At 40.1% G+C, this 25,147-nt stretch overlaps 1 protein-coding gene across 4 annotated transcripts in view; it reads right to left on the reverse strand.

The window, feature by feature from the left end:
* Positions 1-25,147, reverse strand: part of MYO7A (myosin VIIA) — a 344,985-nt gene that overhangs the window by 82,815 nt on the left and 237,023 nt on the right. For all 4 annotated transcript variants that reach the window (XM_077451417.1, XM_077451415.1, XM_077451416.1 and 1 more), the window contains 4 exons: positions 23,149-23,268; positions 15,083-15,256; positions 13,311-13,538; positions 8,687-8,857 (listed from right to left, as the gene is read on the reverse strand). In XM_077451417.1, coding sequence (XP_077307543.1) covers positions 8,687-8,857; positions 13,311-13,538; positions 15,083-15,256; positions 23,149-23,268 — 693 coding nt within the window. The remainder of the gene's footprint in view (positions 1-8,686; positions 8,858-13,310; positions 13,539-15,082; positions 15,257-23,148; positions 23,269-25,147) is intronic.

Raw genomic sequence — 25,147 nt, forward strand, 5'->3', positions numbered from 1 at the left:
AATATACGGTTTAGGAGATATTTGCCCGAAGACAGGCACCGCTGTCTACGGCGCATGCACCGTAGACAGCGGCCAGCAGGCGCACTGAGCGCGGCATCGTCAACAACGAAGATGCCGCACGTGTCGGCTCTGCGAGACCCCACCGAGAAGATGGATGCGCCGGACTACAGGGGACAGCGGTGACTTCACTGGCTCCTGTGTCAGGTAAGTGACACATAATGGACTACTATGTGATGCATAGTAGTCCATTATGCTTTGCCTTTGCAGGGAATGAAAGAGGAAGTAAACCCATCAGGGTTTACTTCCTCTTTAAGAGATGTATTAACTAAGCAGATGATTTGGGATATTTCCTAAAGCAGTGGTTCTCAACCCTTTGGTCGAGGCCTATCTCCTACTGGGTCTTGGGGCCTTCATTTCCTAGGCGCACAGAGCCTTTTTATGTGGCCACCACCCGTTCCCTTTTATTTGGGCATCAGTAGCTGCCGCTAGGAAAGTCCAATCACAGCTCACGGTCTTCACTCAACATGGAGGAAGCACTGTGACTGGGGCTGCCACCTCATCCCTTTAAAACCAAACACATATTAATTACACAGGTTCTGTGGCTGATTAAGGTGGTAATTAAACTCACTTGGTGCCTTATCTGCATTAAATTAGCCTCAGAACCTGCGTAATTCAAAGGTGTTCAGGTTTCAAGGGATGAGGTGGCAACCCTAAAGCCTCATACACATCGGATTGTTTGCCAACAAAACCGTGGAATTTTGTCTGAAGGGTGTTGGCCCAAACTTGTCTTGCATACACATGGCACACAATCGTTGGCCAATAAATACGAACATAGTGAAATACTACGTTGTTTTTCAGCTCTTTAGCGCCATCCTTTGGGCTCCTTCTGCTAATTTCGTAGAAGTGACTATATATTCTCTTCTTTCAATACTCTTGACTTTTTATACTGAATTAAGAGATGTATTAACTAAGCAAACGATTTGGGCTATTTCCTAAAGCAGTGGTTCTCAACCCTTGGGTCGAGGCCTATCTCCTACTGGGTCTTGGGGCCTTCATTTCCTAGGCACACAGAGCCTTTTTTACTTCTTTAGTAGAAGTTTGGTGAGTGTTGATTCACGCTTTTCATTTCGCACTTTTCATTTTGCGCTTTTCAGTTTGTTTCTGAACGGCCGTTCGTCAACCAGACATGTTGCGGAATAGGAGGAGATAACGTGTTATTTATTATTAGCCTTGGAGTTATTGCTTTGACATTATATTTTTGATTGAATAATAATGATTTGATTTGGTATATTTTCTATATTTTTGAATGCATAGAATGCACTTTTTGGTTAAGTTCTATTGGCAGATAGAATGTCTAATTTTAATGCACAATAAAAAAAATTGTATAGCATAATACTTGGCTATGTGTTATACTTCAAATGACAGTTTGGGAGTAGGCAGTTACATTAAAAAAAATACAATGTAAAATTGACAAAGGACACCAACATAGTTGTATATTTGATCTTAAAAACTACGGGATAATGGTGTTGTGGTAAAAAAAACATAATATTATTCTTGATATCACTAGAAAAAAAAAAAGCCTTTGAAAATTTGTTTGCAATAACTCCATCAGCATCACCAGCAAAGCAGCTTCATTATTATCCCATTAAAAAGGAAGAGAATTGTGCGCTGTATTTTGAGATTTCATAATTTGCTGCGTCACAAATGTTAATTCTCCATTATGAATGCTAGTTTACAAGACCGACCGCTTCTGGCTCCTCCTTGCTTCTGAGCATGTGTGTTTGTACTTTGGACTTTTGTCCGACGGACTTGAGTACACACACTCAGAAAATCCGTCAACAATTGTCCGATGGAGCGTACAAAAAGCCTGTCATCACACAATTCCCACGATAGGGAGGCAGTAAATTGTATGTTGTACCCACATCCAGTGTCGCCAACCCACCAGATTGAAATTTACCGACCACACCCAAAATTAGCTGGCACAGCTATGTTTTTACTGGAATTTCCAAAAGTCACAAAAAAAGGCTACAAACAAGTACAATATGCAATTAGCAATGTGATTTAAGGTAGGTATTAAGGTAGGTATTAAGGCAAAAAAACATATTTCTTCTTTTATTTTCGATATAGTAAGTAGTTTAGGGTCAGGACTCAGGAGGGCAAAAAATTTGAATGAGCAGGTGGCACTTGGCTCCCTTGCACTGCACCGTAACATCACACACGCACCACCTCCACTAGACCCGCTCCCTGCTGCCACCGCCTGTACACACTGTAGCAAGCACTTGAATGGTCTCAGCCAGCTCCGGACCGAATCTGCGCATGCGCAGTTACGAGTGTCACAGCCATATTTTTTACTGCCAACCTTTTTATTGTCACTGGCATTTACTGGCACTAGAAAAAGGTAATTTTTTTACTGGCTGCCAATAAAAATATTGACGGTTGGCAACACTGCCCACATCATTTACCCATCATGCAGTATATTTCTTATGTTTGGCCACATACATTACAATCCGCTAACATTACAATCGAATATTTTTTCATGTAAACATTAGAAAAGTGTTAGCTGGATTTTCAGCTTTGTGTTTTTGATTGATGTATGTCAACACATCAGGGCCGTTTTTAAGGCAGGGCAAAAGGGACAGCTGCCCTGGGCCCTGTCATTGTTGTGGGGCCCAAAGCAGCTGCCTCATACTTGCCAACTATCCAGGTTTAAATTCCCTCATCCCTTGAGGTTTTAGTCCTGTGCTGTGTCCTGATATCTCAGTGTGAAGTGCTGCTACTAATGTTGCCCAGCTCTGCCCTATTGTTGTGTACAGATGACTCACATGAAGACCCCATGTTTACATGTAAATAACTGGCATTCATATGTAAATAGGGGCAGCCAGCGGCATTGATATATCATGCCTCCCTGAGGTCATATCCACAGTAATCTCTAGCAACCAATCAACAAGCAGAAATCATGTGCTGTAACCTCTAGCAACTAATCAGTGAGCCATAATGTGTGCTGTAACCTCTAGCACCCAGTCAGTGAGCGGTAATGATACACTGTAAGCTCTGGCAACCAATCGTAATAGCTGCCTGATCTGGTTCAGTAAACTGATTTTGATTCTAGCTGCTATTTATTGTATGTCTCAGAGCAGGTGGAGAGCAAAACTGCATGGGGGGGGGGGGGGGCCCAAGAAAAGTTTTACCCAGGGTCCAATCAATATTAAAGACGGCCCTGACATACATTATATTGCACAACTCTGATTTGATCTATGCATTGATTTTTGTTACAAAGTGCATTGCAGCGGATGTTTAAAACACACAACAATGCATACCAACATGCATTTTGATGCATTTTTATTGATTGCATTGGAAAACAAATTGGGAAAAAAAACACCTTGCTATTGTTTACATGAAAAAAAAAAAAGTCTGGGCAATGGATGGTAATGTATGTTGTGTGTGCTGGTGCACTGTGGTGGCATTCATTGCGAATGGCATCACAACACACCTTGAAAACACAAGTACAATGCAGGGCAGCACAACACAACACTTGGTATCCTGTGCATTATGCTGCTATAAAGTATAGCATTCTCTCATTTCCACTGCATTGCTGTGTTATGTACACATTTTTAATTCTTATACGCTTATGAATATAAACTAGAGCTGCACGATTCATCGTTAAAGAATCGAGATCGCGATTCTACCCCCCTCCCCCATCTTAAAAAAGCTTTGCTTCGATTCAGTGGAAAGAGTTCTCTGCTTGCTGCTGACAACTGTAGAAAAAAAACAAAAAAAAAACAACAGGCAGCCTGCCAAGTTTATCACATCGCTTAGGCGGAGATAACTATTAGGCTCCATGCACACTGAAGCTCATAAACTAAAGTTTTTGGGAGTTTGGGCATTTTTTTTAACAGCCCATAAACTCCCCTCTATGTTATCCTATGTGTCTATGCACACATGGACATTTTTGGACGTTTATCAGCAGTGGCGTTTATGGGCTGTTGTCTGAACGCCCTAAAATAGCGTCCAGGAGCTGTTTTTCTGACCACAAAATTTTTTTTTTACGTTTTTGATCCATTGAAAAAAAAAAAAGTTTCATAAAAAAAAAAAAATGCTAAAAAAAACGCGGAACAACGCTAGTAAACGCTAAAAAATGCTATTGCAAAAACGTTAAAAAACTTTGAAAAATTCACTGCAAAGCTACTGGCGTTTTTAGAATGTTATTTTAACGTCCAGTGTGCATGAGGCCAAACATTGTATCTTTTGGTTGTTTTAGACCAAAGGTATGAACTTCAGTCTGTAAATGAGGTCAGTTTTATCACTTAAAGTCGAACGTCAGTCATTTTTTCATCCATTAAATCTTCTGCCCTTGTTGTTGTTTTAACTTTGGATAGTAAAACATGTTTTTTCTGACAGTAAATACCTTATACAGCCCATTTCCTGTTTCCTGTCTGGTCATTAGCCTAGGCTTATGACATCATGCACAGCTCTCTCTCTCACTCTCCTGAGAGTTTGCCAGGAAGAGAGGGGGGGATGAGTCATAAGAGGCTCAATGAGAGCTGCAGAGCTTGGATGTGTGCCTCTGTGTGTCTGTGTAAATCCAGGAAGTGAGCTTCAGCTGCCCACAGTTAAAATGATTGCATCCAGACTCAGTGGAGGGAGATTCAAATTGAAACTAAACAAAGTATCTGAATTTGAAAATGAATTAAAAATGGAAACATATTGCAATTAATACGGTAAATAAGAGGATGATTCCTACTTCAGTTGCTTTATAGTATAAAATAGAAAAGAATATAATAAAACAGAATAGAAAAGAAAAAAAGCGATAGAATATAATAAAAAAGAAAAGGATAGAACAGAATAAAATAGAAAATAAAATAATATAATGTGTTATAGAAAATAGCATGGAATAGAATAGAATGGAAATTAGACATGTGCACACTGAAATATTTCGTTTTGGAATTTTGTTTTCGTCCAAAAAATACATTTATTTAGTTACTCCCGAAGTTAGTTTTTTTATTTATTTCGTTCCGTTAAAAAATGCATTCGTTCGAATATCCAAAATAATTAAGGTTAAATCTGTCATTGAAGGCTTATGGTGTCTGTCGAATGTTCTAATGCCGCGTACACACGACCAGACTTATGTCCGACAGACTTCCGAAGGAGTTCTGCCGGAGTTCTGCCGGAGTTCTGACAGAGTTCTGACAGAGTTCTGACAGAGTTCTGACAGAGTTCTGACAGAGTTCTGACAGAGTTCTGACAGAGTTCTGACGGACTTTCCGAATGAACGGACTTGGCCACACACAATCACACCAAAGTCCGACGGATTCGAATGTGATGACGTACGACTGGACTCGAATAAGGAAGTTCATAGCCAGTAGCCAATAGCTGCCCTCGCGTCGGTTTTAGTCCGTCGGAATAGCATACACAGGAGCGAATTTTTCGGTAGGAACTGGGTCCGGCAGAGTTCTGGCGGAAAAATTTGAAGCATGTTCCATATTCTAAAGTCTGTCAGACTTTTGCGAATCAAAAGTCCGTTGCAGCCCACACACGATCGAATAGTCTGCCGGAATCATTCCGTCAGACTTTGGATGTTGAAAAGTCCGCTCGTGTGTACGGGGCTTAAGAAGATTCAATGGAGCAGCTAAACTGTAGGACGCCGCAATCATACATTTCTGGTCGAATGTTCCCGCCTACAAGCTATAGTAGAATTCTAATGTATGACACTAGTAATAATTATATTTATTAATCAGTCAACCAACATTAGAATTCTTCTATAGCTTATGATCGGAGCAATCTGACCATAAATGTCCGCTCACAGCAACTGCTTTGTTGAATCTTCATGTCGAATCTTTTCTCTCTATGTCGAATAATCTTGGACTAATAGAGTTAGGTCAGACACAGTTTTGCTATTGTCTCTATAATGTTGAATCTTTTCTCTCTATGTCGAATCTTTTCTCTCTATGTCGAATCTTTTCTCTCTATGTCGAATCTTTTCTCTCTATGTCGAATCTTTTCTCTCTATGTCGAATCTTTTCTCTCTATGTCGAATCTTTTCTCTCTATGTCGAATCTTTTCTCTCTATGTCGAATCTTTTCTCTCTGTCGAATCTTTTCTCTCTCTGTCGAATCTTTTCTCTCTCTGTCGAGTCTTTTCTCTCTCTGTCGAGTCTTTTCTCTCTCTGTCGAGTCTTTTCTCTGTCGAATCTTTTCTCTCTCTGTCGAATCTTTTCTCTCTCTGTCGAATAATCCTAGACTAATAGAGCTAAGGTTAGACACATTCGACCACAGGTTTGATGGACACAGATTGCTATTGTCAGTGTCATGTCGAATCTCCTATCTATATCGAACTGTTGTCGCAACGAAAACGAAAATAAAGCATTTGTTTATGTCGGGTCTTTCGGTTTTTGGATTCTGCGCGTTCGTTATCATTTGTTAAAACGATAACGAAAATACCTGATATTCAGACAAAAACGAATGCACATGTCTAATGGGGATTAAAAGCCATTTTTTTTTCTTTTAGTTGGTATCAAACTGATTCTTACATAAAATATATTTTATAAACGCCAATTATATCACTAAAGCAGTACAAAGTTCACAGAGAATGTTGCGAATTACGAATTTATAGCAATTAATTAAATCCCAGATTATGGAAGAAAGATCTAGTTCGCTGCAATGCCAAATAATAAACAATTGCAGAATCGGCATCTGCAGATCTATATTGGAAGCTTTAACATTGCCTTTCCATACGATTCAGATCAACAAAAATATGTTTAAAAAAAAACCAATAGGTATGCAAAACCATGAAACTTGCATTTAACAAGGCACAACTAACACTGGATTTGTCTGAAAATAAAAGAATAGAATATAAAATAACAGAATAAAACAGAATAGAATAGAAAATAAAGGAATAGAATAGAAAAGAATAGAACAGAATAAAATAGAAAATAAAAGAATAGATCAGACAAGAATAGAATATAATAGAATAAAAAATAATGGAATAGAATAGAAAATAAAAGAATAGCATAAAACAGAATTGCATAGAATAGAATAAAATACAACAGAATTGAATAAAAAAGAAAAGAATAGAACAGAATTAAATAGAAAATAAAAGAATAGATCAGAAAAGAATAGAATAGAATAAAACAGAATGGAATAGAATATAAAATAAAATAGAATATAATAAAACAGAATAGAAAATAAAAGAATAGAGTAGAATAAAACACAATTGAATATAATAAAATACAACAGAATTGAATAGAATAGAAAATAAAATAGAATAGAACAGAATAAAATAGAAACTAAAATAATAGATGAGACAAGAATAGAATATAATAGAATAAAAAAGAATGGATAGAATAGAAAATAAAAGAATAGCATAAAACAGAATAGACTCTAAAATAAAAGAATTGAGTAGAATAAAACAGAATTGCATAGAATAGAATAAAATACAATAGAATTTAATAAAATATAAAATAAAAGAATAGAACCAAATTAAATAGAAAATAAAAGAATAGATCGGAAAATAATAGAGTAGAATAAAACAGAATGGAATAGAATAGAAAAGAAAATAGAATATAATAAAACAGAATAAAAAATAAAAGAATAGAGTAGAAAAAAACAAAATTGAATAGAATAAAATACAACAGAATTGAAAATAAAATAAAATAGAATAGAACAGAATAAAATAGAAAATAAAAGAATAGATCAGAAAAGAATAGAATAAAACAGAATGGAATAGAAAATAAAAGAATAGATCAGAAAAGAATAGAATAAAACAGAATGGAATAGACTATAAAATAAAATAGAATTCAAATAAAACAGAATTGAATAGAATAAAATACAACATAATTGAATAGAGTAGAAAATAAAACAGAACAGAAGAATAAAATAATAAAATAAAACTGTAGAGAATAGAAAAAGAATATAGTTGAATAAAACAGAATTGAATAGAATAAAATGAATCAGAATGGAAAAGAATAGAAAAGAAAAGAATACAATAGAAAAAAAAACAGAATAGAATAGAAAAAATAGAATAGGATACAAATGAATTGAATTATTATTATTAACGATTTATATAGCGCCAACAGTTTACGCAGCGCTTTAAATTTAATATTTGAATATTAATTAATTAAGATTAATATTAATATTAAAATTAAATTAATATTAATTTTAATATTTATATTTAATAGAATATAAAAGAATAGACTATAAAATAAAAGTATAGAATATAAAAATAGAATAGACTAGAATAGAATTAAATAGAACAAATATAGCCATCTTCTGGAAATTCGAATCGATGTGAAAATAGCAAATATACGAAACAAATCCGAATATATAATATGAATTCTGAAAACAAATCATTCTGACATAACTAATACGATGAAACGAAATGATTAACAAATCCGAGAGGAAACAAATGCGCACATCTCTAGGACACACTTCATACAGCTCTATATATCTAATAGTTCTTCTTCTCCCCAGACACTGCCATATATGTCTCTGTATCACATGATCTGAGGTTGGGCAGATCTTCATAGTGAGAGGTCTTCTCACCTCTGACCAGATAAGAGCCTGGTGGTTTTTGGGTACAGAGAGCTGTGACAATTGTGATAAATGGGCACCAATGGTTAAAACAAAAGCATCTACAACTAGAAGTAGTATTCTGTTGAAATGTATTTCCTCCACAGATGCGTTGATGGTACCTTTTTGTGTGCAGCGATTATGAACTGAGCCCATTTCTCCACGTTCTTGGATGGCGTTATCTCTCGGTCGGGGATGTAGGAAGGGATAAGATTTAGCAGTCTCTCCATGATCAGCTCAGAACCGTAGTCCACAAAGTACTGCTGGGAGGCCAGCTCTGCCAGATCTTCTTCCTGCAATAAAAAGGAGATTTCGGTTTTCATGGGGCGCGGAGATCGATCGGCAGTAATTGTAGAGTGTAGAAAAGGAATTATTTTCAAGGGTCACAAAACGGGAGGCTAATGTTGAATTCAGAAAAGATGGTTCCTAGTCGGGTAAAACGTCATCAGATTGATATTTAGACCTTGACTCTCTCTCTGGATGTACACTATATGGCCAAAAAATATGTTGACAGCCTCAAATTATTAAGTTCAAGTGTTTCCAGTGAGGGGTACTGTTAATGGTACTGTATACAAAAAACATTTTAGACAATTGTGTGCTTCTAGACTTGACACAACCATTTGGTGAAGGTCCTTTTCTGTTCCACCACCACTGTACCCCTGTGTACAAAGCCAGCTTCAAAGAAAGAGTTTGCTGAGTTTGATGTGGAGGAGCTTGAGTGTCCTGCACAGAACCCTGACTTCAACCCTACTCAACACCTTTATGCCGCGTACACACGATCGGAATTTCTGACAACAAAACCGTGGATTTTTTCCCAAAGGATGTTGGCTCAAACTTGTCTTGCATACACACGGCCACACAAATGTTGTCGGAAATTCCGAACGTGGGAACGCGGCGACGTACAAGACGTACGGTGAGCCGAGAAAAATTAAGTTCAATATCCAATGCGGCTCTTCTGCTTGATTCCGAGCATGTGGGGACTTTGTGCGTCGGACTTGTGTACACACGCTCGGAATTTCCAACAATAAAATGAAGTTGGCAGAAAATTTGAGAACATGCTCGCAAACATTTGTGTGCGGAAATTCCCGACAGCAAATGTCCGATGGAGACTACACACGGTCGGACTTTCCGACAAGAAGCTCACATTGAACATTTCATGTCGGAAATTACAACCACGTGTACGCGGCATTTAGATTGAATTCTCATCCAACATCAGTATCTCAAATGCTCTTTTGCCCGCTTGGATACAAGTTTTCCCAGACTCCCTTCAAAATCTTGCAGAAATGCCTTCCAGAAGAGTGGAAGCTTTAACCACTTCCCACCCGGCCAATGCATATATACGGCCGGGTGGGAGCTGTCTACCCCTGATAGGCCGTTCAGGAACGTCCTTCAGAAGTAGCGGGATCGCGCGCGCGCGTGCCCGCGCAGCGGCGCGATCCCGATGTGCTCGTGTCACCCGGACACGGCACATCTCAGATCGGCAGGAGGGCTCTGTGAGTGATTGGCCCTCCTGATCACATGACAGCCGTGTCCAATCACGGCCGTCATGTGATGTAAACAAACAGCCGGTTGCTAGGCAATCGGCTCTCCTCTCCTCACACAGAAGTCATAGCTGAGGAGAGGAGAGCAGATCGCTGCAGCCGGCTGATGATCAGTGAGTATGAGCTGTTTTTTACAGCTTTTTACTCACTGATCACCAGTCTAGTGTCAACACACAACACACCACACAGTACAAACACAGTCCCCACATATGTCCCCAAAACACACATGTCCCCAAAACATACATGTCCCCAAATAATAAAAACACATGTCTCCAATAATAAAAACATGTCCCCCACATATGTCCCACTAAAATCACATGTCCCAATGATTATCTGCACACATATGTACGTGATCACCTGCACACATATGTACATGATCATTTGCGTACATATGTCCGTGATCACACAAATTGGGCTGGGAATGAAGGGGGTGAAAGTGCCCTGTATTGAAGTGGTTAAGACCCCCCAAAGGAGGAAACCAACTGCATGTTGCACATGGTTTTGGAATGGGATGTCCAACGAGCTCATATTGGTGTATTGCGGGGATCTCCAACCCTTCTAAATAAAGGGACAATTTATTGTCCTTCAGACTTTAGAACAGGGGTCTCAAACTGGCGGCCCTCCAGCTGTTGCGAAACTACAAGTCCCATCATGCCTCTGCCTGTGGGAGTCATGCTCGCACAACTGTCAACCTTGCAATGCCTCATGGGACTTGTAGTTTTGCAACAGCTGGAGGGCCGCCAGTTTGAGACCCCTGCTTTAGAGGGACCACACTGTGCTCAGAGGTAGTGGAAATTTTTCTGGCATTAGTGGGAGTAAATATCTCCACATTTGCTATCATTGGGAGGAATAGTGCCCCTTTTTCGGTGTCAATGGGAGATATGCAGCCCTATTGTTGATGTCCGTTGGCAGAATAGTGTCTCGTATTATTGGGAGGAATAGTGCACTAAGGGCAGGTAAAGGCAGGCAAAGGGCAGCATCTGGCCCCCAGGCTTCAGTTTGGAGACCACAGATTTATTGGTCAGGTGTCCACCAAAATTTGGCCATATAATGTAGTCAGCCTGCAGTCTTCTCCTTGTGTCTGTGTGGGCTTGTTCCAGGTTCTCTGTCCTCTCAAACCAAATATGAAGGCCAGAGCTCCCTACAAATAGGGTTGCCACCTGTGTGTCCGGGTTTCAGACCACCTGAAGCCCAGACACAATATTCAGAATGGACTGTGGCTCCCCAAGTATCCGAGTGCAACAATCGCTGAGTACATAGGGGAGCACATGGGCCCCATCCCCATACAAGGACAGGAGAGGAGAGAGGGTTTGATCTGCTCTTCCTCCTCCCACCCCTACCCCTCTGTCCACCCACCCACACTCCAATCCCCGGTATTCTATGCCCCAGGAAAGGGATGTGTGGGCTGAAAGTTTGAAGCTCAGCAACTCAGCTCAGATACATGGTGGATGAAAGGTGTTAATACCTGAGCCTCCATCCTCAGGTGAGTGAGTTCACCATCCACTGTTTGTGAGGGAAGTCTACCCCCTTCCATCCCTTCTCTCTCCTGCCTCCTAGCGAGTGAGTACACTAAGGTAAGGGGTGCCCTGTTGACTCTGATGTAAGGGGGGCTTTGGAAACCCTAATATAAGGGAAAGGCTGGGAACTTGGTGGTCAGAAAATCCCTTACATCCGAGTTCCCCTTTACACCAGAGTACATAGTGTCCCCCCTTAAAAATAAAATTGCAGTGCGCCACTAAAGTGTTGGGGTTTGGCTTGAAGAAAAGGAGGCAACCCTACCTACAAAGCTTTGCGCTGATACTGACAGTAGGGACCACAGGAGATAGTTATAATGAAAGTTTTTACATCATGTAGCACTGACAGTTGCAGAGTTTCTCAGGAGCTATCAGGGCCATATTCTTTGCTGAGAGCACTGAACAGCTGAGAGGGAAGGTGGGAGGAAAGTCATTAAGATATGACACTCTCAGAAGCATCAGATTCCTATTAAAGCGTTTGTTACCCCAACACTTCACATTCCTGATATGTGCCTTCTGTACCATGTACTTGTATGAGAAAGTACCCTGTCCTCTTTTTTTGCTTCCTTTATGTAAAATTCCTGATGTTCCTGCCAATCCCTCTGCTCACCTATTAAAAAACTGACCACACTAAGCAGGAGAGCACACTGTGGTCAGTTCACTACCTATTCTGGGAATTCAATGTACTCTCCTCCAATGATCGGACTTGTCCTGACACGCCCCCACTGCACAGCCATTCACTGGGAAGTTCAGTGTGCTGCAGCTTTTCCTCCCCCAGCTCTTATGCAGCTGAGAACAGAGGGAATGTGATGATTTATAAAAAAAAAGGGGGGGGGGGGTATTTATAATGTTTTTTTTTTATATCTATATAAAAAAAAATTGCCTTTTTATTTCTATTGTAAACTGAATAGGTTGTTTTACAAGGTGATTGTTTACAATCACTTCAACTTTGCAAGTGTTGTAATTAAAAACCAAAGCAGCTAATTTCATTTAAAAAAAATGCCAAAAGGATTTATTATTTGGTCTTAAAGTGTTACTAAACCAACAAAAGTAAAATCAGTCTGTGTATGCAGTAAAGCATGTTTGTTATACTCACTGTGAAACTTAAGGGGTTAATTCTCTGCACTGTGTAAAAAGGCTGTTTGATCCTGTATGCACAGATCCTCCCCCTCCTGCACTGTCTATCTGTGGAAGGCCAGCTAACACAGGCAGAGTAGCCAACCTGTACACCGTCAGTTGTGTATTTATGGCTGGAGAGAACAGTTACTTGTTCTCAGAGCTAGCCAGGTTACATGATATTGACATCACACATGTGGGCGTGTTTACAGGCTGTAGTGGAAATCTCCTCCTACCTGAACTCTCAGCACTGGAGAAACTGTGCAGTTTGTCATGTAATAGTGGTATACAGATCATCCAAAAAGGTATAGAGTGGCAGTATTTTAATGTAAAAAGACGATTTATAAGCTGTTGGCACTGTGGGGGGGGGGGGGGGGGGGGGACAGATTAACTATTTTCATATTACTGGGTTTAGTAAAATTAATTAAAGTTAAAGTTAATTTAAAAAAAAAAACTAACATTGCATTTAAAAGTTTAAAGTGGTGTCAAGATGCTAAACACAATAAAGAAAATATATACAAAACACTACAAAATGTAATATAACAGATAAGGAAGCTGAACAAAGTTAAGCTCACCTTGTCACACCTATACTCTCCGAATTTCACCCCTCTAACAATCTGCTGATAGATGAGGTTGGTGGCTACATTGTCCTCAGTAGGATCATGCCAGGGGGTAAATATCTCTTTCCTGAAAAAAAGTCTCCATGGGGCATTGCGCTCCTGTGCCCCCTGCTCCTTGGCGTACTGCTCACACTGAGACACAGCATCCATCACATGATCATTCCCGCTGCCCAGAGAGGACACCTAGAGTGAACAGATTACATACTGTAAGGACCTCTTCATCACAAAATATCTGACAAATACATCAAATATATTCCTTACTGATTATTATGCTCCTAAGAAATGAAACCAAAGTAAATGATTCAATATTAATGAAAATCGTTGAATCTGTTACATAGTTAGTCTTTTGAAAAAAGACACAAGTCAATCTAGTTCAACAATAAAAAAAAATTAAAAAATTATATATATATATATATATATATATATATATATATATATATATATATATATATATATATATATATATATTAATAATAATAAATATATTTGTTCTGACTGATCTAAGGAAGGTTGCGAACAAACCAGCCCGAAACGTATTCTATAGATTTGAAGGAATAAAACAACAAATTTTTAAGTGCAGCGACTTTTGGAACTTTATTCTTATATATACAAGATCGTGGGAGGACCTGTTTGCTGGCACTAGATTGAAAGCTATTTGCTGTTCTCCTCTACACGTCAACATATATATATATATATATATATATATATATAGTCGCCCCTGAGGACGCACTTTGCATGACGAAACGTTGGGCGGAGCTGGGCTTGACGTGGGACGTGGACAAACTACACTACAGCGGCTACTTCTGAATCGCTGGATGCTTCTTTTTTTGCCTTTATGATTCAACCAAAATGTGAGTGGAACTTTTATTAACAATAAATCAATGAATGTTTTGAAAGATATCTGCGCAATGAGCGATGTCCTTTTTTTTTATTTTTTATGATTTTTGAGCTACACAAGGATTCCTGTACCTGCTTCATGATTTGAGAGAGTTATTACATGTGCATAACCCTTGCACTGATGGTAAGGGTCTGTCGTGTCGGGTGATGATGATGGGACCCTACTATCTTCTTATCTGTTTTGATGAGGTGGAGGGCGACTAACTGCTGATTTGTTGAATTTTTTTTCTGCATCTCTGGACTTTTGTGTACATTTCTTATGTTTACATTTGTCAATGAACTTTTTGAGTGTGCCACATTTTACCTTTACATATTTTGTATATTGTTTCCAGCAATATAGTGTGAGCTGCCATTTACGTTTTTATTTTATTTTTATTTTATTTTTATTGAGCGCAACAAATGTATTGTTTATATTTCAGTTTGCATACCCAAAATAATGATCAAATGATTGGTGACCACTCTTAGGCCGGGTTCACATATGTGCGGTTGCGGTTTGCAGCCCGGGTCCAGTGCTTTTCCGTTCACCGGTTCAGATGCTATTCAGGTCCGAATTTTTGCTTGCATTTGCAACTGAACCGGACGCAAAAAAACGCACAGGACCATTTTGGAAACCTCACCGTGGCCGCCCTGGACATGTGTGAACCGGCACCATTGAGAGTCCGTCACAATCACATGTCATGCGAATTGGAATGCGGTTAAAACCGCCTCCAATTTTCACATATGTGAACCTGGCCTTACCGATTCCCAATCATCAGCTGGGCACAGGGCTTTGGCTTTGAGGAATGTTTATATGCAGATTGCAGGTGGGAATGGGTTGAACGGCTCTATACCTTATCGAACAACGCTATATACAATGAGAAGCCAAAGCGGTCCTTCAGGCTGATTTTGTCCGCCAGTGCGTTGCAGAGCTCCTTCGCTGTGGTGGCCGAGTCAGTGAGCAACGTTTTTGTTGTTCCATCCATGAACGTCACCGGCAACATGATGGGCTTTTTGGACTTTGTAGCCTGAGAAAGATTAGGAAAGGAAATATGGCAGATTAGTGCAAACAATAAAAAAAAACACTACAGGGAACATGCGTAAAAAATTGGCCACGAAGAGCAACCAATCAGAATTCTTGATTAATCATCTTCAATGACATCAGAAGGTTGATTGTTACTATAAGAAACAATAAATGTTTTCATGCATTGGCCCCCTAAGGAAAGAATGGGGTTCATTTACTAAAACTGAAGAGTGCAAAATCTAGTACAGCTCTGCATAGAAACCAATCAGCTTTAATGAACAGGCTGAAGTTGGAAGCTGATTGGACTACAATGCACAGCTGAACCAGATTTTGCACTCTCCAGTTTTAGTAAATCAAACCCATTGGATAGGAGCAAAAAGGTCCAATTTAGGCTTCAAACAAGGGTCTTTATTTTCAGCCACAAGACTTTATTTAAAAAAAAAAAAATCGATTTGGACTGAAAATCCTTATTCTGGCTCTTTAGCTTTGAAAACAGACCCTGATGTCTCTCAGTTTTTGAGTTCACTTATGCCTCCTACACACGATCGGATTGTTGGCCAACAAAACCGTGAGCGTTGGCCCAAACTTGTCTTGCATACACACAGCCACACGATTGTTGGCCAACAATTAAGAGCGTAGTGGCGTACTACATTGTTTGTAGCTCTTTAGCACCACCCTTTGGGCTCCTTCTGCTAATTTCATGTTAGTAGAAGTTTGGTGAGTGTTGATTCGCACTTTTCAGTTCGCGCTTTTTATTTTGCGCTTTCCATTTCGCACTTTTCAGTTCGTCTCTGAACGGCCGTTCGTCAAACAGCCATGTTGTGGAATCTGAGGATATAACGTGTTATTTATTATTGGTCTTGGATTTATTGCTTTGACATAATTTTTTTGGTTGAATAATAATGATTTGATTTGGTATATTTTCTATATTTTTGGATGCATAGAATGCACTTTTTGGTTAAGTTCTATTGGCAGATAGCATGTCTAATTTTATTTGTTTTCTTTTTTTATGCACAATAAAAAGATTGTGGAGAATAATACTTGGCTATGTGTTTTACTTCAAATGACAGTTTGGGAGTAGGCAATTACATTAAAAAAAATACAATGTAAAATTTACAAGGGACACCAACATAGTTGTATCTTTGACCTTAAAAACTACGGGATAATGGTGTTATGGTAACTTGCTCAAATAAAAAGAAAAAAAAGCATAATAATATTATTCTTGATATCACAAGGAAAAAAAAGCCTTTGAAAATTAGTTTGCAATAACTCCATCAGTATCACCAGCAAAGCAGCTTCATTATTATCCCATTAAAGAAGAAGAGAATTGTGCGCTGTATTTTGAGATTTCATAATTTGCCACGTCACGAATGTTAAGTCTCCATTACGAATGCTAGTTTACAAGACCGACCGCTTCTGGATTGTCCTTGCTTCCGAGCATGCGTGTTTGTACTTTGGACTTTTGTTCGACGGACTTGTGTACACACACTCGGAAAATCCGACAACGGGCATTTGTCTGCGGAAGCTTTTAAAACCTGCCATTCAACATTTGTCTGTGGAAAATCCGACAAAAATTGTCCGATGGAGCGTATACATGGTCGTATTTTCCGCCAACAGCCTGTCATCACACATTTCCCGTCAGAAAATCTGATTGTGTGTACGAGGCTTAATAGTTTTGTTTAAAACCTGCACCATAGCTATGTGGGATTAGTGAAAATGTCTCCTTAAGGCTTGATTCACACCAATGCACTTTTTGATGCATTTTGCAGGGAAATTTTTTAACATGGGTTCCTATGGAACATGTTCACATCAATGTATTTTAGTGCCTCTGCGTTTTTAAAAAGGGTCGGGGACTTTTTTCCCGCAAAATGCAGCATTTTGCATGTAATAAAATTCAATGGACCCGCATTCAAGTACCGCGGTTTTACCGCGATTTTGTTGTGATTTGCGTTTTGCATTTTTTTGTTTCTTTTTTTTACACTGTATCTAGATTGTTGCTAAGGAGAGGGTCGGGACACCGGCCGCCATGTCCTTAGCAACCGCTGTCAGCTGTCTTCTCGCTGAATGTAAAAAAAAAAAAGCTGGCTAAAAAAAAAAAAAAAAGAAAAAAAAACGGCGTGAGGCCCCCCCCCCCCCCCAGGTCCATACCAGGCCCTTGGGTCTAGTATGGATTCGGAGGAGACCCCCAAAAAAATTTAAATTTAAATTTTGTTTTTTAAATGGCGTGGGGGTCCCCCCAAAATCCATACAGACCCTTATCTGAGCATGCAGCCTGGCAGGTCAGGAAAGGGAGGTGACGACAGATCAGCGGGACGCATCATCAGAGGAGGAGCAGCAGCGGCGGCGGCAGAGGAAGAAGAACATCGGAGACAGAAGAGCGGAAGAAGGAGAAGACCGGAGGATGAAGATATGGGACAAGATGGAGGAAGAAGCTGCGAAGAAGATTTTAATAAAATACTTGTCAAAAACTGTCTACTGTATTTTTTAACACTACACTCCTTTTTTCCAGGTGAATGGGTAGGGGTACGATATACCCCATACTCATTCACACAGGGTGGGGGGCTAGGATCTGGGGGCCCCCTTATTAAAGGGGGCTCCTGGATTCTGAGAAGCGCCCTGCCCGCAGACCCCGACAACCAACGGCCAGGGTTGTCGGGAAGAGGCCCTTGTCCCCATCAACATGGGGACAAGGTGCTTTGGGGTGGGGGGCACAGAGTTGAGGGCATGTGGCCTGGTATGGTTCAGGAGGGGGGGGTGCTCGCTCGTCCCCTCCCTTTCCTGACCTGCATGCTCGGATAAGGGTCTGGTATGGATTTTGGGGGGACCCCTATGACATTTTTTTTTTTTAAATTTTGGTGTGGGGGTCCTCTCCGAATCCATACTAGACCCAAGGGCCTGGCATGGGCCTGGGGGGGACCCCACTCAGTTTTTTTTTTCGATTTTTTTTTTTTAGCCGGCATTTTTTTTTTTAAGGCCCTCTCCTTAGCAACCAGCTAGAAACAGTGTAAAAAAAAACGAAAATCGCAGTAAACATGCATGTCCAAAACCGCGGCAAGCACCGCAAAAAGCACTGCAGAAATGCTCAAAAGCAAGATGCATAGATGTGAATCGAGCCTTACATGCACATCTGGGAAAAATAAGAAAAAAAACACATGCAGTACAGCTCTGCAATGCATGAACATTTCCCCACGTTCATTTTCCATTGAGGCCTGGTTCACACCTATGCATTTATTTTTTAGCGCAATTTCAGTTTTGCAGAAACACTACAGTCCATTTAACATAGTTTCCTATGGATGTAGTTCACGTCTGTGCATTTTATGGAAAGGGTCAGGGATTATTTTTTTTCCGGTTTTTGGTTCCATAGACTTCAATGGTTTAAAGATGTGTATTAAAAAAATGCAAAATGCACCTGCAACCTGCACAAGTGTGAATCAAGCCTAAGGCTTGATTCACACCTATGCATTTTTAGTGCTTTTTGCATTTTGCAGATTTGCACTACAGTCCATTTAACATGGTTTTCTATGAAACACGTTCTGTAGTGCAAATCTGCAAAATGCAAAAGGCACTAAAAATGCCATCGGTGTGAATCAGGCCTTAAAGTCCTTGAAAAAAACAAGAACAATTCCTGTTGATCTGCCAGCAATTCATTTAGCTCTGAAGTCCTGTTGTGGACTGATAACAAACAGCATTTTTTGTGGACTGAGTAGTGTCAGCCCTGCCCAGTTGTCTTTTGCTAAACTGAGACCAGTGGCTTAGCGTGGTCTGAGATAGCCCTTTAACTTTGATAGTCAAAGAGCTATCTCAGATTAAACCAAAAATAGGCAGGCAGCCAATCACAGACTCCGGCTGTGTATAACGTGGATCCCTTACTAATCTGTACTGTTGCCGTTATGTTGGGGTTATTGGCTGGCTGCTCTGCTGTAAGTGAGGAGACCCACCCCCAGGGGGACAGAAGGGGTAAAAGATGGGGGGCAATAAGGATCATCCCCACACAAGGTGCCCCCCCAGCCCCCCTCCTGTGTCCTCCTAGCCAGGCAGGAAATATGGTGCAGGAACAGAAGCCTCAGTACTTACACACGGGGCACCCTGTGAACTCCCGAGTGCGGTCATCAGGTTTCCTCGACTTGCTGTGTGTTGCTGCGTGTGGCAAGCTGGCATCCCGAGGTCACTGGCAGCCTTCCTCATCTCCTCCTCTCCTGCAATCAGCAGCCCATGGCCCGGGGTCAGGGGAGACAAACAGGGAAACCTGATGCCTCGGTGTGTCTGCACTGAGCACAGCTCCGCTTGCATTCTCTCTGCCAGGTTCTTCCCACTCCTGGCCGGTGATGTCAGCACCCAGTCCCACTGACGTCAGTGGAAACCTTCTATCAGCATCTCACACGTTTCCGGCCCTACTTCCATAGACAACAATGGGGCCCGGCTGGGGCTTTGGACCCAGCACACGCAGGACGTGGGGGACCCATTTCTGAGCCCCTCTAAATGTTGTGTCAGAGGCGACCGCACCGGCTGCCCCCCCCCCACGCTATGCCACTGGCTTGTACCTACCCACTCTCCCATTTCTGCAGTATAGATACTAATCATTCTGTACTCCAAGAAAAGAACAAGGAGGGCTAATAACGCTCCGCAAAGCTGACCATACATTATTATTATTTTTTTCTTTATGTTCAACCAGCAGGTTGACTGAAAAAAAATAAACAAAATGACCCGGATCTCCCTTCCACATATTCAATGTGAATGGGGGAATCATTCCTGCTGTGCCATTGTGTTCTAATGGTGGGTAGCCTTCACCACTGTCAAAGAAAAAGAGCAACAAAAATGGACTTTGTAGGTACCAATTATAAAAAATATACGGTATATATAAATGTATTTATTACACAAATAATACAACAATACATGTTAAAAACATTATGCAAATAAAGCGCAAATAATTATTAGCTATATCTCTCTATTTACTGAGTACATTGCAGCAATGGAATCCTGTACTCATAATAGGTAATGCAAGGAAAGCTCTACATGTTTCGCAGTCTTCTTCGGGAGCTTATTACAGTCTTCTTAGTGCTTCTTCGGGAGCTTATTAAAAAAGCGACAACCTTACTCATGCATGAGTAAGGTTGTCGCTTTTTTAATTCATCTTTCTTAACGCCTTGCGGGTCTCCACTCTCTACTATATATCTGGTAATGGTTACACACCTTATTACTATTACCACTCTGTCCTCTATATATTCTAAGATGCTTTTCTATCAGGCACGTCCCCACGCCTCTATCTCTTGTCACCTTATACATGCCTTCACTGGGAGCCCCCCGTTGTGATTGCTTTTTGGTACTCACCGCAAAAAATCTGAGACCTCTTACCAACTTTTGTATTGTTTACTATTATTGATTATGTGTATTTGTGTCTCTCTCCTGTAGAATATTTAATAACCTCCCGAAGAAGCACTCAGACTGCGAAACATGTAGAGCTTTTCTTGCATTAACTATTATGAGTACAGGATTCCATCCCTGCAACGTACTCAGTAAATAGAGAGATTTAGCTAATAATTCTTTGCGCTTTATTTGCATAATGTTTTTAACATGTATTGTTGTATTATGTGTGTAATAAATTAATTTATATATATAGATATATATATATATATATATATATATATATATATATATATTTATTTTTTTCCTTTTAACTATTATCTAGTATGCGGCACTGCTTTACCTTAAATTTTCGCAGTCCATCATGTGTTGGAATTTGGTAGACTTTTTGATATATGCTTCTCCACTGTCAGAAAATTGAACAGTGTTGCCGGCTATACATACTGTATTTGGGAAAAACCTGACAGACTGGTTATACACATGTCGATCCATAGATCAATTCATGTAAACCAGCCTGCCCATACATGACTCAAAATTTGGCCAGTCCCTGATAAACTGGCTGAGTTTCGATCCATGTATGGTCACCTTAAAGTGGTTGCAAACCCTCATATTTCCCCAGAGAACTGAACAGCCTCAGATTTCTACAAAAGTTTTACTTGATTATCTGCAGTCTTCTCTTCTCTACATCACTTCAAAAGGGCAGATCGTGTTAAAAATCTTTCTTTATTAGTCAGGAATGCCAAACACATATTGAGATCCAGAACCTTACCCCTGAACCGACAGGGCCCTATATACCAATACCACTCTGTACAGCGTTCAGCCCTGTCCAGCCGCAGCCTGCCATAGGCTTTGACAGGCTGCCTGCAGTGGGGCTGGACTCTGCCCCTGTCCCTCCCAGGTACACTAAAGTGCCAGGAGGGACTCACAGCAACTGCATGCCCCAGTGTGCAAGAGGTATTAAGTGCACCCGAAGCTTTATGAATCAGGCTGCATTCACACCTGAGCGTAGCATGTTTGAACCTTTTTTACCGGCGTTTTGTCGCGCGACAACGAGCGTTTTGTCACACTACAACGCGCGACAACGAGCGTTTTGTCACACTACAACGAGCGTTTTGTCACACTACAACGCGCGACAACGAGCGTTTTTTAACTTCGGCGTTTTTTTTCAGCCAATAGGAAAAATATTTTTCATCTGCTTATTTTTTCTTGAGCAGATACAGCGTCAAAACGCCCGTAGAAACGCTCGTTGTCGCGCGTTGTCGCTCGAATCGAGTGTTTCCATTAGTTTCTATGGGAATGAAAACGTCCAAATCAGCCCGATTCGCGCGACAAAAAAGGGTCCAGAACTTGTTTGAGCTTCAGGCGTTCGGCTTCAGGCGACATGGAGTGGAGATGTGAACGATCTCCATTGAGAATAATGTATTTTTTCCCCTCCAGCGTTTTGTAGCTTCAGGCGTAGGGCTACAAAACGTTCAGGTGTGAACGGGCTGTCAGGGTTTAGGCCTCATGTGTCACTATGTCATGGTAAGAATGTTTGCATTGTTATTGTTTGACTTTACCATTTGTTTTGTTTTTTACTGCATCCCTGTGTAGGCTTATATGTGGACTAGGGATGAGCTTGAATGTTCGAGTCAAACGCAAGTTCGACTCGAACATTGGGTGCTCGCCGAACAGCGAATATTATGGGGAGTTCGCAGGAAATTCGAGCACCGCGGAACGTGGTGGCTCAGGGGGACAAAGTCCACGCCCCGCACTATATAAGGCTGCTTACACAGCGGCTGTGTATAATGTATGGACGGAGATAGATTGAGCTAGATTAGATGATGGATGGACATCGCGGGACACTTTTTTATTTTTTTAATAAAGGAATAGTCAAAACTGTCTCTCGTTTTTATTTTTTTTACACTTTTTTGGTGAATGGGTAGGGATACAATGTCCCCGATACCCATTCACATGGGGGGGCCTCTCCTAGGGGGTTATACAGTGCGGGGAGGAGCCGTGAGGGGACCTCAGAAGTCGAGGATTGGGACAACTCAGTGCAAATTGAACTGCACCGTGGAGGTAAGTATCACATGTTTGTTATTTTTTATTTTTTTAAAGAAAAGGCTTTACAATCATTTTAAGGTTAAACCCCTTCTTTTCCAATCTCATTGTGTGGCCCCATGTCCTCTTACACTTCCTGAGACTGAATAGTTTTCTACCTACACTGGAATCACCATTGAGGTATTTTTAAATTGCTATCCTATCTCCTCTCAAGCGTCTCTTGTCCAGAGAGAATAAATTTAGTACTTGTAGTCGTTCTTCATAATTATCAATCAGTCCTCCAGTTCCCTTAATAATTTTGTTGCCCTTCTCTGGACTCTTCAGCTCCAGCACATCCCTTCTGAGGATTGGTGACCAGAACTGGACGGAGTACTCCAGATGTGGCCTAACCAGAGTTTTATAAAGTGGCAACATACTGAGACCCAAAGTCATTTATTTTAGGAATGAAATCTCTGAGATTCTTTTGAAGACCACAGGATTGTGGTAACTCACCTGAAGTTCTAGCCAGCTGGGTGGCTGTGTTCTGGTGCCATTACCAAACGTCCTCCGCAGTCGCTCTTCACAGTAGGGTGCATATCCCGGGGGACCTCCGCTAATGAAGTTTCTCAAGTACTAGAAAACACAAGAAGACAGAAATAAAAGTCCTATTGCAGGTACAATAGCAAATGTGTATATATATATATATATATATATATATATATATATATATATATATATATATATCTATATCGTTATATATATATATATATATAACATTTAACTGTTTGACCAGAATTCAACTTTAATGCAGACCTAGGGATTTTAATGTTGTAAGTAAGTTAACTCTCACACACAGAGATCACCATACCCCTCAAGATCCCCCATCTGCTTTTCTCTCCAGAAAGACAGCTTCCTGGACATAAAGTTGCTGTATTTTATTGTGACATGTCAGGAATAAATTTATGCAGACTTGTAAAATTACTGAAAGGTCCACATTAGGTAAAACCTCATTGGCATCTACCAGTGCCTAGTTTATCCTACTATTTTTACCTGTCATCTGTTGTGACAGGTGTACTTTATATCAATTAGACATGTGAAATTTGTTTAGTTGTAAATTCGTTTTTTAACCAATTTTGACAAATTAGTTAATTCGGATATTAACGAAAAACCCGTTTAACACATTTTTCCAAATAGTTTGTAAATTCGTAAATTCGAAAATTCGTAAATTTGAAAATGAGAAAATACGTAAATTTGAAAATGAGAAAATTTGTAAATTTGAAAATTCGTAAATTCATAAACCCGAAAATTAGAAAATCTGAAATAATAACTAACTAATAATAACTAATTATTAAATTATAGATATTGGAATTTCCTTTCAAATTTGGCTGTTCCTGAACATAATGAATACGAATTTATCCAAAGTTACAAATGGTCCGAAATAACGAATGCTGTCTCTAATGAATGGAACATAACAAATTAATACTAATAAGGGCAGCACAGTGGTGTAGTGGTTAGCACTCTCACCTAGCAGTAAAAAGGGTCACCAGTTCAAATCCCAACCATGACACTAACTGCCTGGAGTTTGCATGTTCTCCCTGTGCCTGTGTGGGTTTCCTCCAGGTACTCCAATTTCCTCCCAAAGACATGCTGGTAGGTTAATTGGATCCTTTCTAAATTGGCCCTAGTATATGAATGTGAGTTAGGGACCTTAGATTGTAAACTCCTTGAGGGTAGGGACCGATGTGAATGTACAATGTATATGTAAAGCACTGTGTAAATTGACAGCACTATAGAAGTACCTTAATAATGAAAACATTTTATTATTATTTATTAATAATTTGTTCTGTTCCATTTGTTTAGATGCGGCATTTGTTATTTTGGATAATTCGTGACTTCGGATAAATTCATATTCATTACGTTCACTAATAGCCAAATTTGAAAGGAAATTCCAATACCTATGATTTAATAGTTCTTTACTATTGGTTAGTATTTTGAATTTTCAGATTTTCTTTCTTAATTTTGGATTTTTGAATTTATGAATTTTCGAATTTACGAATTGCGATTATAAAAGGGCAGCACAGTGGTGTAGGGGTTAGCACTCTCACCTAGCAGTAAGAAGGGTCGCTGGTTCAAATCCCAACCACGACACTACCTGCCTGGAGTTTGCATGTTCTCCCTGTGCCTGCGTGGGTTTCCTCCGGGTGCTCCGGTTTCCTCCCACAATCCAAAGACATGCAGGTAGGTTAATTGGCTTCTGTCCAAAATTGGCCCTAGTATATGAATTGGGACCTAGGATAGTAGGCTCCTTGAGGGTAGGGACTGATGTGAGTGTGCAATGTACAGGGATAGGGACAATTGTAGACACTCAGGTTGAACTGGATGGACTGGTGTCTTTATTCAACCTTACTAACTATGAAACTATGAAAACGAATGACTCGAAAAAATAAAAAAATAAACAAAAACGAATGAAACAAAAACTAATAAATGTTTTGGCAGTGCACATGTCTAATAT

This window comes from Lithobates pipiens, unplaced genomic scaffold, assembly GCF_037356315.1.
Source record: "Lithobates pipiens isolate NorthernLeopardFrog02 unplaced genomic scaffold, aLitPip1_a1.2 Scaffold_23, whole genome shotgun sequence".
In the NCBI taxonomy this organism is placed as follows: Eukaryota; Metazoa; Chordata; class Amphibia; order Anura; family Ranidae; genus Lithobates; species Lithobates pipiens.